The sequence below is a fragment of the Lathamus discolor genome, chromosome 7 (genome assembly GCF_037157495.1).
Source record: "Lathamus discolor isolate bLatDis1 chromosome 7, bLatDis1.hap1, whole genome shotgun sequence".
Taxonomy (NCBI): domain Eukaryota; kingdom Metazoa; phylum Chordata; class Aves; order Psittaciformes; family Psittacidae; genus Lathamus; species Lathamus discolor.
Window position 1 is genome coordinate 9,241,927 of NC_088890.1, and position 18,192 is coordinate 9,260,118.

Below are 18,192 nucleotides of genomic sequence, written 5' to 3' on the forward strand. Positions count from 1 at the left end.
TCTGCCAATTTCTTCTTCTTTATGAATCTAGACAACATGTAACTGCTCATTCAAGTTGTGTTCTCTGTGTTTATAGTTTATCACCTTTTTCTGTCACACACCTTACTATTATTCTATATTTTAGTGTAGTTTCCCATTATTATGCCTGTACCACTTTCTTCTGCATCTCTGCTATACCTGGTCCATCCACATTTCCTTGGCAATTTACAGCTTTTGGCCTGTGTTCTCTTCATGACAGTCTCTGCTTTTCTTTATCTTCTGTCCTTTAGTCGTGTAATGACAGATGGGCAGTAACATTCTTTGCCAGATTTTGGATTTGTCCTCTTGAAAGCAGCAGGAAGCAGTTACTGGTGTTTTGTTTTGTTTTGTTTTTTTTTTTTTTTTGCTGAGTAGCCTTGCATTATTTAAGATGAACTAAGAATTTATGGTGTATAACATAGATGCGGCAACTTCATCAGTGACTTTGTAGATATTTTGTGTAAGGAAAGAACTCACAGTTGAAGACAGAAGCAGAAGTCAGAAAGTCAATTCGGTTTGTGCTATGTAGCCTGTAAGGGAATAAAAGAAGGTTTCCTCTATTTGTATACAGAGGTATACATGCCTTCCTCCTCCCCCTCTCAAGGGAAAATGGTAAAATCATGTAAAATACTTCTTAAGATTCCCTTTGTGTCTCTATTTCAAAACTTCAGGTCAGGTGCTTAAGGTATGTTTATAGGCATACTACCTAGCTGCTGCATGAGTAAGGATTTTACCTTAGTTTTTTGCTGTGGCTGGCCATAACATTTAAAGAGCTGTACTCGGAGTAGAGGAACTACGAACTCATCGTACAGTCTCTCTAGAGGCTTTTTATAATAAAGTGTTATTAAGATGGTGAGGGTCAAGCATTCATTTTCTCTCTTTGCACATATGGAAGTTCTGGTGCAGAAGAGAGTAACTTGCTTATACATCAGCCACTGACAAAGGTAGCGTAGAACTGAGTTATTTCAGTAAGTGGTATGTTTCTCAGTGAGTTGCCCCACACCTGGCTTTCATAGTTAAGTTTTGTGAGCCATATATTATGTAAAGAAAGATAGGAGAAATTTCTATACTGTCACTTAGAGGATCATATGAAAAAGTTTAAATATGGAAAATAAATATTATAGCCATGGTGCTGTCTTTTAAAAGCCCTGCCCCTGTGGATTAGAAAAAAAGTTTACTTTTTAGAGTGCCTTTGAAATATAGTAAAACATTACATAACGGATCTTAACAGCTAAGCTTGTGATAGCAAAACCTAGCGGTTGAACAGTTTTGTTAGGGATGTAACACGTTTTGATGGTTTGTATACTGAAAAGCAACATTTTCAGTTTGCTAAGCTCTTGAGGTCAAGGGATTTTTTAGGAGGGAAGCATTAGCACCTATTTACTTGAAGAGACCCTAGATTCTGATGGAGTTGGGAGCTGAACAAGGTTATATAGCAGGGCTTGGGTAAAACTGGAAATTGAGCCCAGTTTTGGGATGTCTTCTGAAGAACTGTGCTTTCAAATGACGTTATTTCTGTGCAGTGAAACTTTGTTTAAAAAACAAAGGGAGATACTCAGCAACACTGAAGATATATGTTTTTCGTTTCAAGAGGGCATTAGGGAAGAGTAAGTACGAAGACTAAGGAAAAACTTAAATGCCCTTTCAAAGCTAATAAAAACTGCTGAAGAATATAGGTTAACTAATGTTTTGTTAGTTCTTCAGTGCTTGGATTTGGTCCTTGCGATTATCTATGTCCAATTATGAATTAAAAAATAGGAGGAGCTAGAGGCATCAGTGCTATGGAGTTGCATGTTTCAGAAGTGTAGCATCTTCTGTATTCTAAATTTGTCGTGATTTAAATATCACTTGTGTGTATTAATCTTTTTGCCAAAAATATGAAATTGTCCATGGAATTTTAGTGGAAGTTTTTTGTTATCACTGAATCTGAAAAAGCAATATACCAAATGCAGAACTTTTGCACTTTTAATAATTGGTTCTTACTAACTTTTGTTAAATGAAGTTGGGGTTTGTAACATAGATTCTATTGAGGTAAGGGGCTTTTTTTATGCTTAAGAACTGTGATCAGATTTTGGCATTTAAAAGAACCCCTTGAAAATGCAGTTGAAGTACTTCTGATCAGTTCAAAATAGCGATCTATTTTCTAGTATCACTCAGACATCATTTCAGTTACATGTCTTGTCTGCTTGCATATTGACTTGGATTTCAAAAGTTCACTGTAAATAAGCAATTACAAATATTGTTAATATATCTTTCAAATTTTTTGTTGCATCAATTTGAAAAATGATAAGAAGATGTAAACTTAAGTGTTTCTTTCTTTACTAGAGCACTTTCTTTCAAAGAGTGGAGGGGACTGCACTTTTATTCATCAGTTCATAGAATGTCAGAGTGAGTACAAGAGTGTTCATCACATTTGCTTTACAAACAACAGAAACCCCAGAAAAGTTGGATAGAAATCAAAATTTGTCACTATTATTTCAATATTTCTGTAGCAGCAGAAATTTTTTATGCATAGAATTGTGGCATTGGGATATTAAGCACATGCCTGTAGTAGTAGTAAGAGCTTATCTTTGCTCTTGCGAAGCAATGATCACATTGTGTCTTCTTGGCAGTTAATCCATTATTGTCCTCTGACCAATAAGCGGGTTGTAGTGTTGCCACATGAAGATTAAAACTGAGTAATTTTTCATCCTGTTACAAATTAAGAAGTGGGAATTGTAACGCTGTCAGTTTAAGCAAACATCAGAGGCAGCAGCAGGACAGAGATAAGATAGTGATGCCTTTTCTTCATTCCACATACTTACAATTTATCTGATAAAGCTTTACACATTCTTAAAATGAATTGTTACAAGGAACAAAAAGGAAAACAAGACCTTAAATTTTATGTGGAAATCTAAGGTTCTTTTAAAAAACCAGAAAGCTAATATGCAATGCCAGTCTTTAGAAAGATGGGTTATTCTGGAATGAGAAATGTTTTTCAAAGGAAATAGCTTTTGAAAATGTGTAATGAATCTGCACAGTCTTAATGTCTGTAATTATAGAAAAACTGAAGATGTTAATACTTTCTGTCCACTGAGAGAAAAATGTCATGAGGTTGAAGAGCAAAAAGTGCTATTTAACTTCAAAGGAAACTCCTTTGTAACATAAAGAACTGTGTTCTGACTTTACAGTTTACAGACATTATGTACCTAGAGTTGAGCAGAGTGAAGTATTGATGAGCAGCAATAAGACAGTATCTTTTTTTGACATTATGCTTATTGGACTCTTCCCTTTTAAGTTTTGATAAGGAAGTATAACAGACTTAACTGACTTTACTCCTTCTGATATGGATTGCAGTGCTGCAAACTGAATGACAGTTTACTGCTAATGGTTGTCTTCTGTTAGTTGAAGTTTAAAATAATCTTAAATTTTGCAATGGTCTTGCATGAATGCTCTTTATTTGGTATCTAAAATGAACTGAAATGAAATGTTTGAGTAAAATTATTTTTTGCCTAGTCTGAAAATGAAGAGCACACTGAGTGATGTTCAAATACAAACTGGTTGCCTAATTTCATTGTTTAGATTTTAGCTTAACCTGTTTTAGCAAAACTTGTATTGCTGTCACCTCTGCAAACTAAATGTGAGCAGTCTTGTCAGTACTGAGAAGCAAAAGTTACCATTGGGATCTAGTAAAAGATTCTAACATGCAATTGAAGTAATAATAAGAGATTAAAATAAAGATCAATTTACTTATGCCTTCCCTTTCTTGAGAGAGTGAAAGCTAGAGTAAAGACGCAGTAAGGCCTCAATTGCATCAGTTTTTGAAGAATGAATACAACTTCAAAGGGTTCAGTATTCGGCATATTTTTGCAACAGAATAACTAGTTTACTATCTGATCAAGAACAAAAAGAGATTCCAAGTCAGCAGATCATGTTTGTATTCCTGGACAGAAAGTTTACCTTTCTCAAATTCAAATATGTTTAGTCAGGCCCCACAAAACCATGAGGTTAAACTGCAGACTGCAAGACCTGTTATTTTCATGTTATATATATACTGCCCTTCAGCTGTACTCCTGCTCTTTGCTCTCTGCAGCAGTGAGGGTTGGAAACTAGTGGGGAGAAAAAGTATAGTTGGCAGAAATCACCAAGAAGTTCTAAGACATGCTGCAAATAGTTAAGTGTAGAACAATATCATAAAGATTGGCAGTATATGTAATTCATCACATGATACTGTGCCTTTTTTTGCCCCAAGGTTTATGTACTGGGAGAGGAGCAGGTTTATTATTTTAAAAAATAATAATTCAGTAAAACTCCCAGAAACAGAAGTCACTCATTGAAGTAGTTTTATGTAGGGTGTACTGTTTCATAATAGAAGTAGAGGAGTTAAAGCTGTAGGATCTACAAACCACAAGAGAAGTCTAAAGCAAAAGGAGAATTGAGACAACTATGCAGTTCATCTAGAAGAGAAAGTTCTAACTTGTGTTGGTGCAGTGAGGAAAGTGCATGTCTCCATGGTTCTGGAGAAGCAGCACCTACATCGGGTAAGCACAAGCAAAGAAATGAGGAAAACCAGCTTGAATCAAGGAAGTGGGGTATATGTAAGATAACACAAGAAGGAAATTTAGACGATTAAACAATTAGTATTCCATATCAGTAGCTGCTACAGAGATAGAAGTCAATTGAAAATGGTTATCAGGTAAGAGCAGTTAAAGACCTTTCAGAGTAGTAGAGCTAGAATTTTTTTGGTGGGGGAGAAACAACTAGACACAATCTTAGGTGCAGTGCAGCACAAATGCTAAACTTTGTTAGTGTTGTTTGTAAAATCTGGCTTCTGTAGGTTTTTAAAGATATTTTTTATTTATTTTTATTTTTTAAGCAGAATATGGCTCACGATACCCAGTAACCTGTCCTTATCTGCAACATCTGTAGAATGTTGTGAAAGTTTGCTCTCAATGATCTGGGAAGTCTGTTACTTTCTGATCATTACATGCAGTTCACTTGTTGCTCATTTCATCACTTTTTTTAGTAACCACTGATGAAAACCACTGCCATCAACAGCAAAAGTCATGGTACTTCTTTTTGATTAGTACATGAGTTACTACCAAAATGGTGATGGTGCATAGATGAGAGAGAGAGCTGGTGCCCTGCTGGCTTCCTATCTTTTGTTCCAGTCTGAGTTGTCTTTTATTTGCTTCCTTATTATTTTCTTGATTTTGTGATTGTTGCATTTATGATTTTAAATGAAAGTCAATTTTTTTTGCCTTTTTTTCTGAGGTGCTTTTTAATTTCTTTATCTAAATTGCGATAGGTTTTGGATGGATTGAATACGAACTTTTTAATGAATTTATGACTTGCAGGTGGCAAGTAAAGTTAAAGCTTCTTAGCATCACTTTGGTTCAGATGGTTTGAAATTTGTGTGTTGAGGGCCACGTTTCCTTTCACTGGTCTTAGAAACTGGCCTCCTTCAAAGACTGATTTAGTACAAACCCACAAATGTATTGTTACATTACACGTAGTCATAACTACGTGTAATGTAACAAAACCTAAACCTAAAGGGAGTTCTAAAATTGAAAAGATAGGAAATGCCTAAAACCTTAAATGAAAGCTGCCTTTGAACTGCATTCATCAGCAAAAAGAACCACAGACTATCTTAAAGATGAACCAAAAGCTTAACGTCAAAGCAGATTGTTTTGGTAAAAATTACTATTTATGATGTATGTCAGTAACCCTTTGCTTTCTGTTAAGGAATGGCTGGATAGCATGAAAGATTGAAATTGTGCCAGAAATTAAAGCTAAGATCCTCACCCTAATTTATATTTTGGTAGCTAAAATGTGCATCCTGATTTGGGGAAAATGTAGATTGAGTAAGAAAAAAACCATGTGTATGAAGTTTTCTGAAATAGTAACATGAAAAGACGCAGAGATCTGAAAAAGGGGAGTTTAAAAGATACAGGTACATCTGCTTTTACTTTCTGTTCTCTGGTTTCTGCCAATTTTAGTGACCAGGGTGCAGTGCAGACAGAATAAGAGTGTATGTAGTTCAATGACATCAGTCATCCGGGTGTCTGCTTATTACAGAAATATGCAGGGAATGCTGAAATTAACAAATTTATTAGCTTTGAAATACACTCATGGTAATCTGTTAAAACACAGGGAATGCTTACTTGTTTGGTAAATTAGGAGAGATGTCAGCCACCAAGTGAAAAATACTGCCTGTGCCAGCTTTGGGTCACACTGGACAAGGGGACTTGTATGTTACTGCTGAAGTTCTTTGCTGAAGAAATAGTGTCAAGAAGAAAACTTTTGTACAATTGGTGAAATTCATAATGGCCATTAGAAACCAGTAAAGCCACCAAAATTTGTCTGCAGATTTTTAGTTGTACAATTGACAATCCTTAAAATGTAAAGAGATAAAATCATAGAATCATAGAATAGTTAGGGTTGGAAAGGACCTCAAGATCATCTAGTTCCAACCCCCCTGCCATAGGCAGGGACACCTCACACTAAACCATCCCACCCAAGGCTTCATCCAACCTGGCCTTGAACACTGCCAGGGATGGAGCACTCACAACCTCCCTGGGCAACCGATTCCAGTGCCTCACCACCCTAACAGGAAAGAATTTCCTCCTTATATCCAATCTAAACTTCCCCTGTTTAAGTTTTAGCCCGTTACCCCTTGTGGTTTGGAAAACCATCTGGGTCAAGAAGCCTACAGTTTCTTTGTCTTGTACTAGAATTATTCTGATTTTAACAGTTACTGAATTATGAAAACCCCCAAATCCGTCAATTCTGATGATCACTTTTCTTCTGTGAACTGATTCTAGAAGCCTATTTTAAGCTAACAGTCTAGCATAGATGAAGTGTTACCCTTTAGATCAAGCAGTTGATAGCTACACTGAGTGTATGGTTTTTGCATTCAGTTTATTTTTTCAGACATAAGGGCAGAATTCCTTAGCTGCTTTGTTGTTTCCTTCCTCCCCACCCCCCTTCCAGCCTCAGCTGAGTCCTGGAATAATCACATATGAGGAGTTTTGTTTGCATATTTTTATTTTTTAAATGGACGAGGGCTCATGATATCACTCAGTAACTCCTCACTTGCGGCTGCAGTAACTTGATTCTCTCTGCTATGCGTTCCTCAATCTAGGCACAGTGACTTTCACCACCTCTGAACTTGAGGCTGTTCTGAACTTAGATGATGAGTGATCTCCGACAGTTGCTTGAGATCTGAAGCCAATCCTGAAAATCCAGTGTGCTGCTCAGCGCATTTCTGACACAGTTATTTGTAAAAAGTTACAGGAATGCAGTACAGTATTTGTAGATGTATAAAGTAGATGAAGAGAATAATAGCTCTTTTAGGCTGGTTTGTCTGGCTGTGGGGCAAGGAAGGGGACAAGCTTTTGGCCATGCAAATGCTTCTTCAAACCTCAGGGGGGGTTTTGTCTGAAAACTTTTCTGCTGTCTGGAGCTGAAAAAGATACCTCCCTGCAATTCCTGTCCTGCCTCTGTCCTTAGATTGTAATGGTTACAGCACCATGCCATTGGAGGAGTGCAGAGACTTCTTAATCATCAGAGATAATTGCAGCTGCAAATGCTAACTTTTTTTTTATTACAAATTTGTAAAGGATTTGCTGTCATCCAGCTTCCTTAATCTGAACTCTCCTCTGTGTGCTGCTCTTGCAGTCTCCTGGGCATCTGTTACCTGTTAATAGCACAGGGAGTAGCCAGCAAACTCAGTTCCCTGCCTGATTATTGAGAATCTGGCAGAGAGAGGGCACCGCGGGAGGCAGAAGCAACTTCAAACTGGGTGCTCAGTGGGTGTTAACAGCTTTCAACATTGTCTGAATTGCAGGGTCTGCTTCGTAGAAATTGATGATGTGATCTGGAAGATATGTGACCCTTGATAATTTTACATGTTGGCATTGCTGGCTCGTTCTTAAGGAATTTGAAATAATGACATCTCTGAAAAATAAACTAACTACTGGTTTAATAGTTCTTTTAGAGTCTTTGATTAGTCTAAACCAGTTCTTCCCTTGGTCTTACTGTGTCTGCCTTCATGTCCTTGCTGGAGTTAGGATGAAGTTAGCAATCTAGTCTCAAAATCTGTGGTTTAGGTTTTTATACACCTGGCATACATGAATAGACTTCCCCATCAGTGTTACCTGTAAACTCAATTTTTGTCAACCTGAATGTGGAATTTTGTGCAGCTCTCTGAAAGTTTTAAGCTTAGAAAGGCTGTTCCTGTGCATCTTTCATAGGCAGTTGTGATTGAAGGGGGCTTCTCAGTTGCTCTATTACTGTGGCATATTTCCACATTCCTGCTGTATCAGGTGGATATCTATTTCAGGCAACCAGCTCTTAGAATTCCTTCTTTGATAACTGGAGAAATGTATCAATTATTTATTGCTCCCAGTTAGAGTTAAAAAAAAAAAGCTCATAAAAATGAATTTTCCTAACTTCTCATTAGTGAACTGAAGCATTAGTAATGTAAGTTAATAAATTGCAGAAGAAATAATTATGCACTGTATGACAAAATTCCAGTAGCCTTGTGTGCTCTGTTTCATTATTCCATGCCAGAATAAAGTTTTTGTTCAAGCCTGAGTAGGAAGTAATATTATCAGCTTTTAATTTGGTCATGGAATGTAGTCCACATAGATGCGTGCAGAGCTTTTGCTTGCTTAATTTGAGCTTGGAAGTAACACTTATTTTGTTTGGCAGACAAGATCATAGACGAAGGACATCTAACCAAAGTGGAAGAAACAAAGCTTTTGAAAGGTTAGAATTCTGGATTCTCTAACTGTTTCTTGAAGCATGTTTTTTGTGTCACTTCAGTGCATGTTCTGTGTTAAACTAGCAGTTGGAGTTTTGTTGAATAATCACATAAGAAAAAAAATCGATAAAGGGGAGGTTTCTTGTTTAATGAACTTAGCTTCAAATACTATCTGTAGGGTAAAAGGATTTAAAGGAAACGATTTTTGAACATTGAGTGCACGAAATGATAGTGTCAGTTTTAACTGAGTTCTTACCTGAATATGCATTAAAAAACTAATAATGATTTTCATAAACAGATTTAAATCTCAGTGACTGCATAAATTTCAAATTTTTTTTTGTTTGTTTTATTATGGACTAAATGGAAATAACGTTTGGTCTCATTTTAAGCTTTAAAGTGTGTTTTCATTTGACTTTTTTCTAACTTACACCTTCATAACTTTGAAATAGCTATTAACCTCCAAAATGTGCCTTTTCCAAGTGATATATATCTGTGCATCTCTTAACTCTGTTCTATAAAAAAAACCCTAAGTGAAATACAAGGGGCTAATTAAAAAAGATTTATCTTGTCAAGGAACAGTCATCCTTACCTCCCAGTGCCAAAATCAGGAATGCTGCAAAGTGTGCAGATCAGTATTTCCCATGTGCCTAATTATGTAGGTTGTTTGCACTTGTAGGCTCACTCCATTTCTGTAGCTTTTATTAATGTCTAGACACACTAACTCATTTCTTTACCCTCTGTCCTTCTGCAGAGTGTTCCTATAATGAATAAATCCTGGCTTGTTAGAAGTTCTAATATTTTAGAGACACTTCAGTTTATATTTTCTTACCTTAATGTGGGATATTGCACCTTTAATTTGTTTCTATATGTGAGTAAGCTATAGACAACGTGCCATATTTGGCAGAAGAATGCATGCTATAACTGTAATGTAACACTTGCATGCCAATTATCTTGCAAGGCGGTGAGCTATTTTTAGTGTTTGTTAATATTCTAACTCATCAAGTAAGTATGATGTCAACACATTTTAATATACTTCGGCATTTTGGCTATATTTATTCAGCCTAGTTTTATTATGGGAAATATGGACAACTGCTGTGAAATAATATAGTACAGGAAAGAGTTTTGTGCTTACGACTCTGGTTCCAGAATAGGAAGCAGGTTTATAAATCACTTCTCTTTTTGACTTCTGCTGTTTCAGATACAGACACTGATGGCATCTTTGCTCTGGTGCCTGATCTTGTTCCTTGTTTCAGGGGTAGGAAGATAGGAGGGAGGGAGAAGCTGGTGTAACCAGGGGTGGGTGGGAGGGGAGTACAAGAGGGAGGTGGGGGGGAGAGAATTAATTCAACAGTTGGAACTTGCACTGTTCCTCCCATTTTGCACAGAGCAGGAAAGCTCGTTTCCATGTATGACCAGATATGGTAAAGTTAGCTGGATACACACAGTGCTCAGCTTAGCACTTCTGGATCGGCCACTAACATAAACGACATGGGTGAGGCTTTTAGGATGTACTTTTCTTAATATTCTAAAAAGAATTTATTTCTTGGATTAGCGATTATTATGGTTTGTAATGGCAGTCTTGTGAGCTTGATTCTTTGGTATATGTATAATGTTTTGTATTGTAGCATCTTTAGATATTAGTTAAACCCCTTATTCCTTAAAATAGGGAAGTGCTTTCTCTGTTTTAGCAAAGAGCCACCCTAAACATAAGTTTTTAACTAGTCCAGTCGTTATGAGCTTTGAAGGCTGCTGAAGTCATGAGAAAGATGTTTGGAATAGCTGCCAGGTCTGAACCTCTAATATGCATTAAATGTATGGGTGCTTTCCCCTTCTTCCTCTGCAGTGATTTCAGTTACATTAGGGTAGAAAGAGTTTGGCTCTTGGTGAGGTGGTTGGTTTGTATTTGCCACCTTCTGCTTCATGTACAAGTGGATGTTACTGTGGCACAGAAATAGAAAACTCTGCATGTTAGATAAAGGATTCTTTTATTTTCCTACTAACCTCTGTGATTTGTCGTCTTGCCCATTTCCCTGTGCAGGTGCACAGGTCATCTTCAGTTTCCACTTCTCTCATTTTGGGGGTGTTCTGTTTTTTCTCTTGTTACTTGAAAAAAAAAATTCACACAAGCTTTCTCGTTACTCCTGTTTTTACATCTTTCCTTATACTAATTCTGCTGGTATAACACACTTGATTTATTTATTGCTGTGTATCTTTCTTCCTGTGTCCTAGTACTTTTTTGTTGCATCTACAGTATCTATCTGCATGTGAAGAAATTATTCATGTTCACTGTGCTTTTCTGCATGTATGGTAAAAGTCTGTAAACTGAGAAAGTTGTAATGATGCCTTTTGATATCTATATCTATGTATCTCTTCCTGGAATTTGAGACTCTCTTAATCCTTGGATGGGCAGTGATGCTGTCAAACTAAGGCTCTGAGGTGTCAGTGAAGAAAGGCTTCATTCTGTGTAACCTCAGCTGCATGCTGGTGACATGGTTCCTTGCTGACAGACTTTCTGGGTTTGCCCACACCAGCGATGGTGTGCCTTCTCTGAGTCAGGGATAATTCTGTGTGGGAAAAGGATGCACTAGTATATTAACTCCCTCCTTTTGAAAATGTCTGGTCTCCGTTAAAAATCAGAACTAGTTAAGTAAACGCAAACCAAAACCAACCGTGTGGCTTCACTAAGCTTCATGTAATAATGTGGTGCATTGTGTATTAACAGCTATTTCATGGAGGTAGTTTTTGGTGGAAAGGACAAAGAATGCCTTCTCTTAATAACATTTAAACTAAAATTCTGTCTAGAAATTCTCGTATTTAGACTTCTCTGATTCTCTACTGGTTCATGCCACAATTTCTTTTAACAGTATGGTATATACAAGAGTTTTTGCTATTATTTTATGTATCAAAAATACTGAAGCACAGTTTTGTTCTTAACAGCAGTTTCTTTCTGACCTCTTACAGTATCTGCATTGTTCTAGGAGTTTTTTTCTTATTTGTTCCCTGAGTGAATCAGCTTTTGCACAGAGTTCCAGCTGGCAAGAATACAGCCTTGACAAAAATTTCAAGCTGTGCATGAGGCAGTTGCATCCCCTATTAGATGCTAGGCTAGATTAATGACTTCAGTGATGCTGAATCCATTTTAGCCCAGACTTACAAAGAAATAAGCAACCACCACATTTTTAAGTATTCCTTCAACAAAGTTGTTTTCTTTTGGCATTTAGCAGTGCTTAACTAGATGTATAAAAGAAATTACAATTAAGAGCCTGAACAAAGGTTTTACTGATTGCAGTTGATTTTTTTTGTCTCTTACAGAGAATCAGGCAAGAGTCAAAGAATCTGATTTATCAGACACTCTTAGTCCAAGCAAGGAAAAAAGCAGTGACGACACTACAGGTAAGTGTTTAACTGAGGTTCCTGTAACGTCTAACTTGTTCTAATGAAATAACTTATTCACAAGCATTTTCCAAAAGAGCAGAAGGTATATTATGCAGAGCCACATACAAGCTTAGAGCAGTATTATGTATTTTGCAACTTCATAATCAACTATTGTAAAGTGAGAAGAAAGTAGAAGCTTCTCTTTGCTTGAAGAATGCGTATATGAAAACCATCTGCAGTCTACCTGCTCTCTGAAAGGTGTGGGGTTTGGTTTATTTTTAGATGCCCAAATGGATGACCAAGATCTAAATGAACCTATTGCCAAAGTAGCTCTTCTGAAAGGTAAACAAATCTATATTTGTAACTCTAGATGCAGAATCTATGTGTATATATGTAGATACATATTTGTCTACCTGGCTTTTATCAAATATGTATTGAAGTAGAGTGCTGAGATTCAAATGTTTTAATCATGGCAGTATGGAAGAGTTGCATTTAAATATCAATAATGATCCCTTTGGGTGATGTGGTATAAAAGCATACTTTTGAATGTTAGTATAGAAATAACTTACACATAAATCTGATTTCTGCACTTAGCAACACTGTTTTAGGAATATACATGGACAACTTGAAGTAGAGTCGAGAAACAGTTTCAGCATACACTTACGTTAGGGCACCTAGCTGTGTGGAGGAGTGATTCTCCCATCACTGACATGTTTTAAGTATTACCAAATTTTATAACATTTACGTTTGCTTCCATCACTGTCACAAATGCTTCTGTTGTTTTGCACCTGATGGGTTATAAAGAAAATCTAAAATCTTTTTCTGGTTAACACAATCAAGATTTGAATTTCCTTTTGTAAGTGTATTTAGAATGATCGCTGAACCTTAGCTTTGAGCTTCATAGCTATAAAATTAAATCTATTACTGCTCTTTGCACTGAAGGCATGTACTGCAGACTTGATGAGCAACCTAATATTTGCATATTGATTAGCTGAAAAAAAATGTGAGATATTAATTAGTTGTACATTTAGCATACTGAAAATTAATTTTATGCTTTTTGTACAATTGGATGTTTGATAAGATCTGTAAAACGATTCTTACATTTGGATCACAAGTAAGAAGAATTTCACAGCTCTTCATGGTTCAGAACGCCATTAAACCACAGTTAAACTTGAGACCTGTAAAAGATTGTTTTTTCAGTAATTGTTTAAATTTTGTGTAATTTTATGACAGAAGGACTTCCAAAAATTGCATCCATTATATATATTTCTGAACAGCGAATTAAAAATGAGTTTGCTGTTTTCCAGTGGATATCAGTTTAGTAGTTTAGTAAAGCAGGTTAAAAAAGGTTTGTTTGAGGTACTGAGCGTGTTCATTTGGGTTTTGCTCCTATCTGCAATTAATAAGAAGTATATTCAGTGACTTGCGATGCTAGAAGGTAGAATCTGGTAACGTTTGTAGTGGTTATGAAAAATTTCAGTTGAAAAGCATGCAAGTATCAAAATAGGATACGCATTAAGGAGTTTGTTTCCTGTGAGCATTGTTACATGCACAGAATTGACAGCCAGAACAACCCTTTGTACATAAACAGTACCGTAGAGAAACTGAATTCAGCTCGTGTCAAAATTCAAGTCTGATTTTTATAGTTTTAATATAGGGTCCTAATTGGCTGGATTTCTGTTAACTTCTGAAGTTGCATTAAAAGTAGTCCATGGACCCCTCAGGCTGAAACCCACTAATTCCTTAATTCTCCTTATATGCAGGTGAAGCCTTCTTAACTTCTGTCAGAAGGGTTTGTTTAACAGCCCAACACCAAGATAAGGCTGCTGTGAGTGTGGTGCTTCCTGTGTTAGAACAGTCTCATGTCATGGCAAGGGGCAGGCACAATTATACTTTTTCTGTTCAGGGTATATTATGGTGACAGGGAGGGTTAATTGAACTTAGAAGGACTAAAATCATGGAAGCAGTCTTTTGCTAATGTGGATATTTTCATTGCTTCATCAGTCTTTATTTACTCAGTTAAAGATTTAAACCATAACCATTACTGAACTTTTAAGTGAATCAGTAGAAAAATACCTATTTACAGAGACCACTCTGCTATTGAACTGCATATTGCAATTAACTAAAATAATTAGAATAACTCTTTTGAGGCTATTTATGGGCATCCCTATTTTGCTCTCAAGAAACTGTGAAAATATATCTGTATAATGAATCATTTGCCCTCGTAATTTTTATGAAGGGGCCTATAAACCTGTAGTTCTGTTTGAGGTTTTGTCAGAGGGCTACTTCACATGCCTGACTTTCCCTAAAAAGGATTGTGTTTGCCACAGAAAGACTTTCAAGTGGATAACAAATCAACTGCAGTCTGATAATTAAGGAAGAGTGAGAACATTTCTGATCTGGCAGGCATTTGGAATGCGGAAATGCCTGCTGGAAAAGGCAGCATTCCTTTTTGTTTTGCAAATTCCAACAGTTAAACAAATTAAAGGAATAAGAAAACAACGAGAGTTTCAATTGCTGTAGTTTGCTCCAAGGATATCAATAATTTTTGAGTGCATTCAAACTTTCTGCAAGTCGCAATCTGGCAAGGAGGGGAAGGGGAAAAGCTGTCGCAGATTAGTACAACTGCCTTTCTGGTTTTTTCCTTCCCACGAGGTAAATGACTATTAGCCATTAATAACAGTTCCCTGGATACTTCTATTTAGACAGGCTGTGACTGCTTATTGCAAAGTTACAGACAGGTAAATGCTACACAGATGGAAAGCAGTAAATGTCACTGAAAGGTTCATCATCTTGCTTTTATCAACTTCCTTACTTTCATAGTAGCTACAAGACTGATTCATGGAATGTAATAAGTGTTTTCGGTTGAGGGTTTGCTGAATAATGGGAGCTTACATGAGAAATTTTGGGAATCAGCAATGGGCTACTGATTCAGAACGTTAGGGAACCATTATTTTATGTTGAAGTAGCCAGGTACTTTATTTGAAATATATGATGCAGTTTACTTTATGTGGATCTTACAACGCTGAAGGAAACTCAGGGTTTTAATTGTTTATCTGACTTCACCTGAGTCAGTTTTTTACCTTGTTGTAATTAATGGTAGAATTCCTTAGACTTCTCTGAGAACAGTTAGTCCAATGCTGAGTAATTCTGGAAATTGCTCAAGTACTGTTTCTTTTTAATTGCAGCTTTTACATTGGTTCTCAAACGAGGTTTTTGTGATGTGAATTTGCTTCTAGACAGAGCTAATTCAAAGCCTGGTGATATTTGGTAGTTTTATTATTTATAAATAGAGCTATCCTACTCATTAAGGTATTTTCTCAAAACTAGAGTTCACTCTCATATTTCTTGGCTTTGGATTTAAAACCATGTCAGGCATATGGAAATTCCCCTATTGCATTTGAGTAGAAAAGAATTTTTACCTGGATTGTGCCTTTGTTAAACTGATTATTTTGTCCCATAAGTTGGTTTCCTCATCTCCTCTGAAGCAGTATTATCTTTTATAATGTTTGCTTTCATCGAGTGGAAAATGCCATCTACCAGAAAGTTCATTTAGGGTGTCCATTGTTGGATTTGGGACACTGCTTCTTTATAAGACATGATTTGAGCATAATTTGTCAACTTCCTCATCCATTTCTTCTGAACAGTCTCATTAAGGAGGGTTGAAAGTCTAATTGTCCAAAGTCTTTATCCATGAGAAACTAAGAACAAAACACATTCAGAAAAGAGAACTTTGGATTTGGAACTCTAATAAACCTTAAAAGAAAGTACATGAATGAAATATGTAGTTCTCTTTGTTCTTTCTGCTCTCATAATTTTGTTCTGAAAACATTTAAAAGTGCCTGTGTGCCCTCACCCCTACTCAATCCCACCAATTCATTAGTGTGAGAACAGGAAAAACAAAACTTCTTTTCTTACCAGGGTACAGTACGAATTATGTAGCATGACTGGATAAACATTTTAATGACTAAAACAGCAAAAAGAAAAGCTATAGTTACTTTAATGGTGGTGCATATAGTCAATATGAATGTCGAAAACATGTTGATTACCCAAACTATAGCTTGTATTTAATTATTTTTCTTATTAGTGAAAGGTCCAGACAACCGATATAGTTTATCTTTTGGGGGGTTATTCTGAGCAATGTGCCTTTATCTCAAATCCGTGGGGTCTATAGTGATAGATGTTTATTAACCAGTAGCTGTGTAACATATCTGCCTTTTTGTTCTCCCTCTGGCTATGGCTGTTGATTCAGAAAGTTTGCGAACCATTATTTTATGTTATGTCCAGCACAGCTGGACTTTTGTCCCTGATTTTCCCCCTTTACCTTTCCCACCTAATAGACTTTATACAAAGCTTTCCCCTCTGCCTCTGTAGTTTATTAGTGCTGTCTGTGCCTACTGGAAGATCTGTTTCCGCACAGACACTGCTTAAGGAAAATTTAGTGAATGAGAATTTCCTGGCTCCAGTTCCTGGCATTGCAGATGCCTGCAGGGTAGAGCATTGTCTTCCTCTTTGTTAATGCAGCTAGTTTCTAGTGTGTGCCTGTTAGAGGACGCTGCTTTTTAGTTACAAATACTTATTTTTCTTCTTTTCAATGCCCACAAGACTTAAGCATTTAAAGTATTTGTCTGCAACTGCAAGTCATAAGCCCAAGAGGTATTTAATGTGTATTTTAGCTAATACAGAACTAGTCAGGAAGAGCAAATATTTTTATTTCGAGTTTAAATAACATGCATATGTATCTGATGTTAAAAATATACCTAATATTTTAAGATGTAGTGAAAACAGTTTTAAGGGCAGAATTTAGCTTAGTATTCACTAGGCCACTGAATGAAATAGGGTGAGCTTTTCTTCATTTACATAATTTTGTTTTAGAAAAATTCCCTAAATGTCTCTTTTCCTTGTAGTTATGGTCCACAGAGGGAGAGGGGGAAGCCGAGCAGGATTGAAAGGAGTGGGCAGGAGTAAACCACTAGCACTAACCAGCCCTAGCACAAGGCTGGGTCTGAGTGTTCAGTACACTGCCTTGCAGGGCTGGTACATGCTGCTAGGAGCAGGAGGATGGAGGGTTGGCTGGGGAGGCAGTATCATTGCTGATGAGTGTGTGTTGGGAGAAGTTAGAGTAGCTTCCTTTTGTAAGTTATAAACACAATCAAGTCTTGTCTTATGCTTGACGTTCCTTCATTTTTGTCAGTACAGGAATCCTTGTTAATCTATACAGTGTTTTTAAAAATGCTCTAATTCTTGTTTGTTTGGGGGCTTTGTTTGTTTTATACTGCATGTTATATACGATAAATGTTTCAAAGTTTGCATATGTTTTCCCTCCTTGTAAAAGTATATTAATATTTTTGCTAATATTTACCTAATCCAGTTTTGAGCTTACCTTAACTAACTTCGGTTGATTTGAGTAAAATGTTGGTAGTCACCACATGACCATGCAAATTAAATTGTTGTGCAAATTTATGCTTTAAAGAAAATGTTCTTTTATCAGATGAATTGCAGGGTGCACAATCAGAGACTGAGGCTAAGCAAGAAATTCAGCAGCTGCACAAGGAGCTGATTGAAGCCCAAGAGCTAGCTAGGACAAGTAAACAAAAATGCTTTGAACTTCAAGGTGAGACCCAGATCAACTTGGTTGTGTAGGATATCCATTGAAATTGTATTTATCAGGTAGTCTTAAAAGGAGTCCAGTTTTGCTAACTGTAAAAAAATTGTTTCTTAGTGTTCTTATCTCCTGCACAAAACGTCAGAAACTTCAGCTTTTTTTCCTGAACTCCATACACAGGCTGAGCTCTGACTTTTTGGTTCAAGATAAACCAACATATGCATACTTGAGCTCCGTATATTTCATCCTTATTAAATATATTATATACAGTTGCTGATAAATCTATGTTTCAGTCAGATAATGCACATAATTTAATGTATTCAGTGTTAGTTCTTGGTTTGGCTCATCCTGTCAGATATGTAGCTGTAATCCTTATCCTCAGCAAATCTGTGGGTTGTTTTTGACAGGAAATAGTATAGTCCAGTTTAATTGCATATTGTTTAGTGTT

General features: G+C 36.5%; 1 protein-coding gene across 32 annotated transcripts in view; it reads left to right on the forward strand.

Moving 5' to 3' along the window:
• Positions 1–18,192, forward strand: part of SLMAP (sarcolemma associated protein) — an 88,613-nt gene that overhangs the window by 50,187 nt on the left and 20,234 nt on the right. For 16 of the 32 annotated variants that reach the window (XM_065687545.1, XM_065687538.1, XM_065687544.1 and 13 more), the window contains 5 exons: positions 2,344–2,406; positions 8,713–8,769; positions 12,077–12,157; positions 12,422–12,481; positions 17,631–17,753. In XM_065687545.1, coding sequence (XP_065543617.1) covers positions 2,344–2,406; positions 8,713–8,769; positions 12,077–12,157; positions 12,422–12,481; positions 17,631–17,753 — 384 coding nt within the window. Of the gene's footprint in view, positions 1–2,343; positions 2,407–8,712; positions 8,770–10,181; positions 10,257–12,076; positions 12,158–12,421; positions 12,482–17,630; positions 17,754–18,192 lie in introns of those variants that run through there. The other 16 variants (XM_065687559.1, XM_065687552.1, XM_065687558.1 and 13 more) reach the window with 4 other exon arrangements.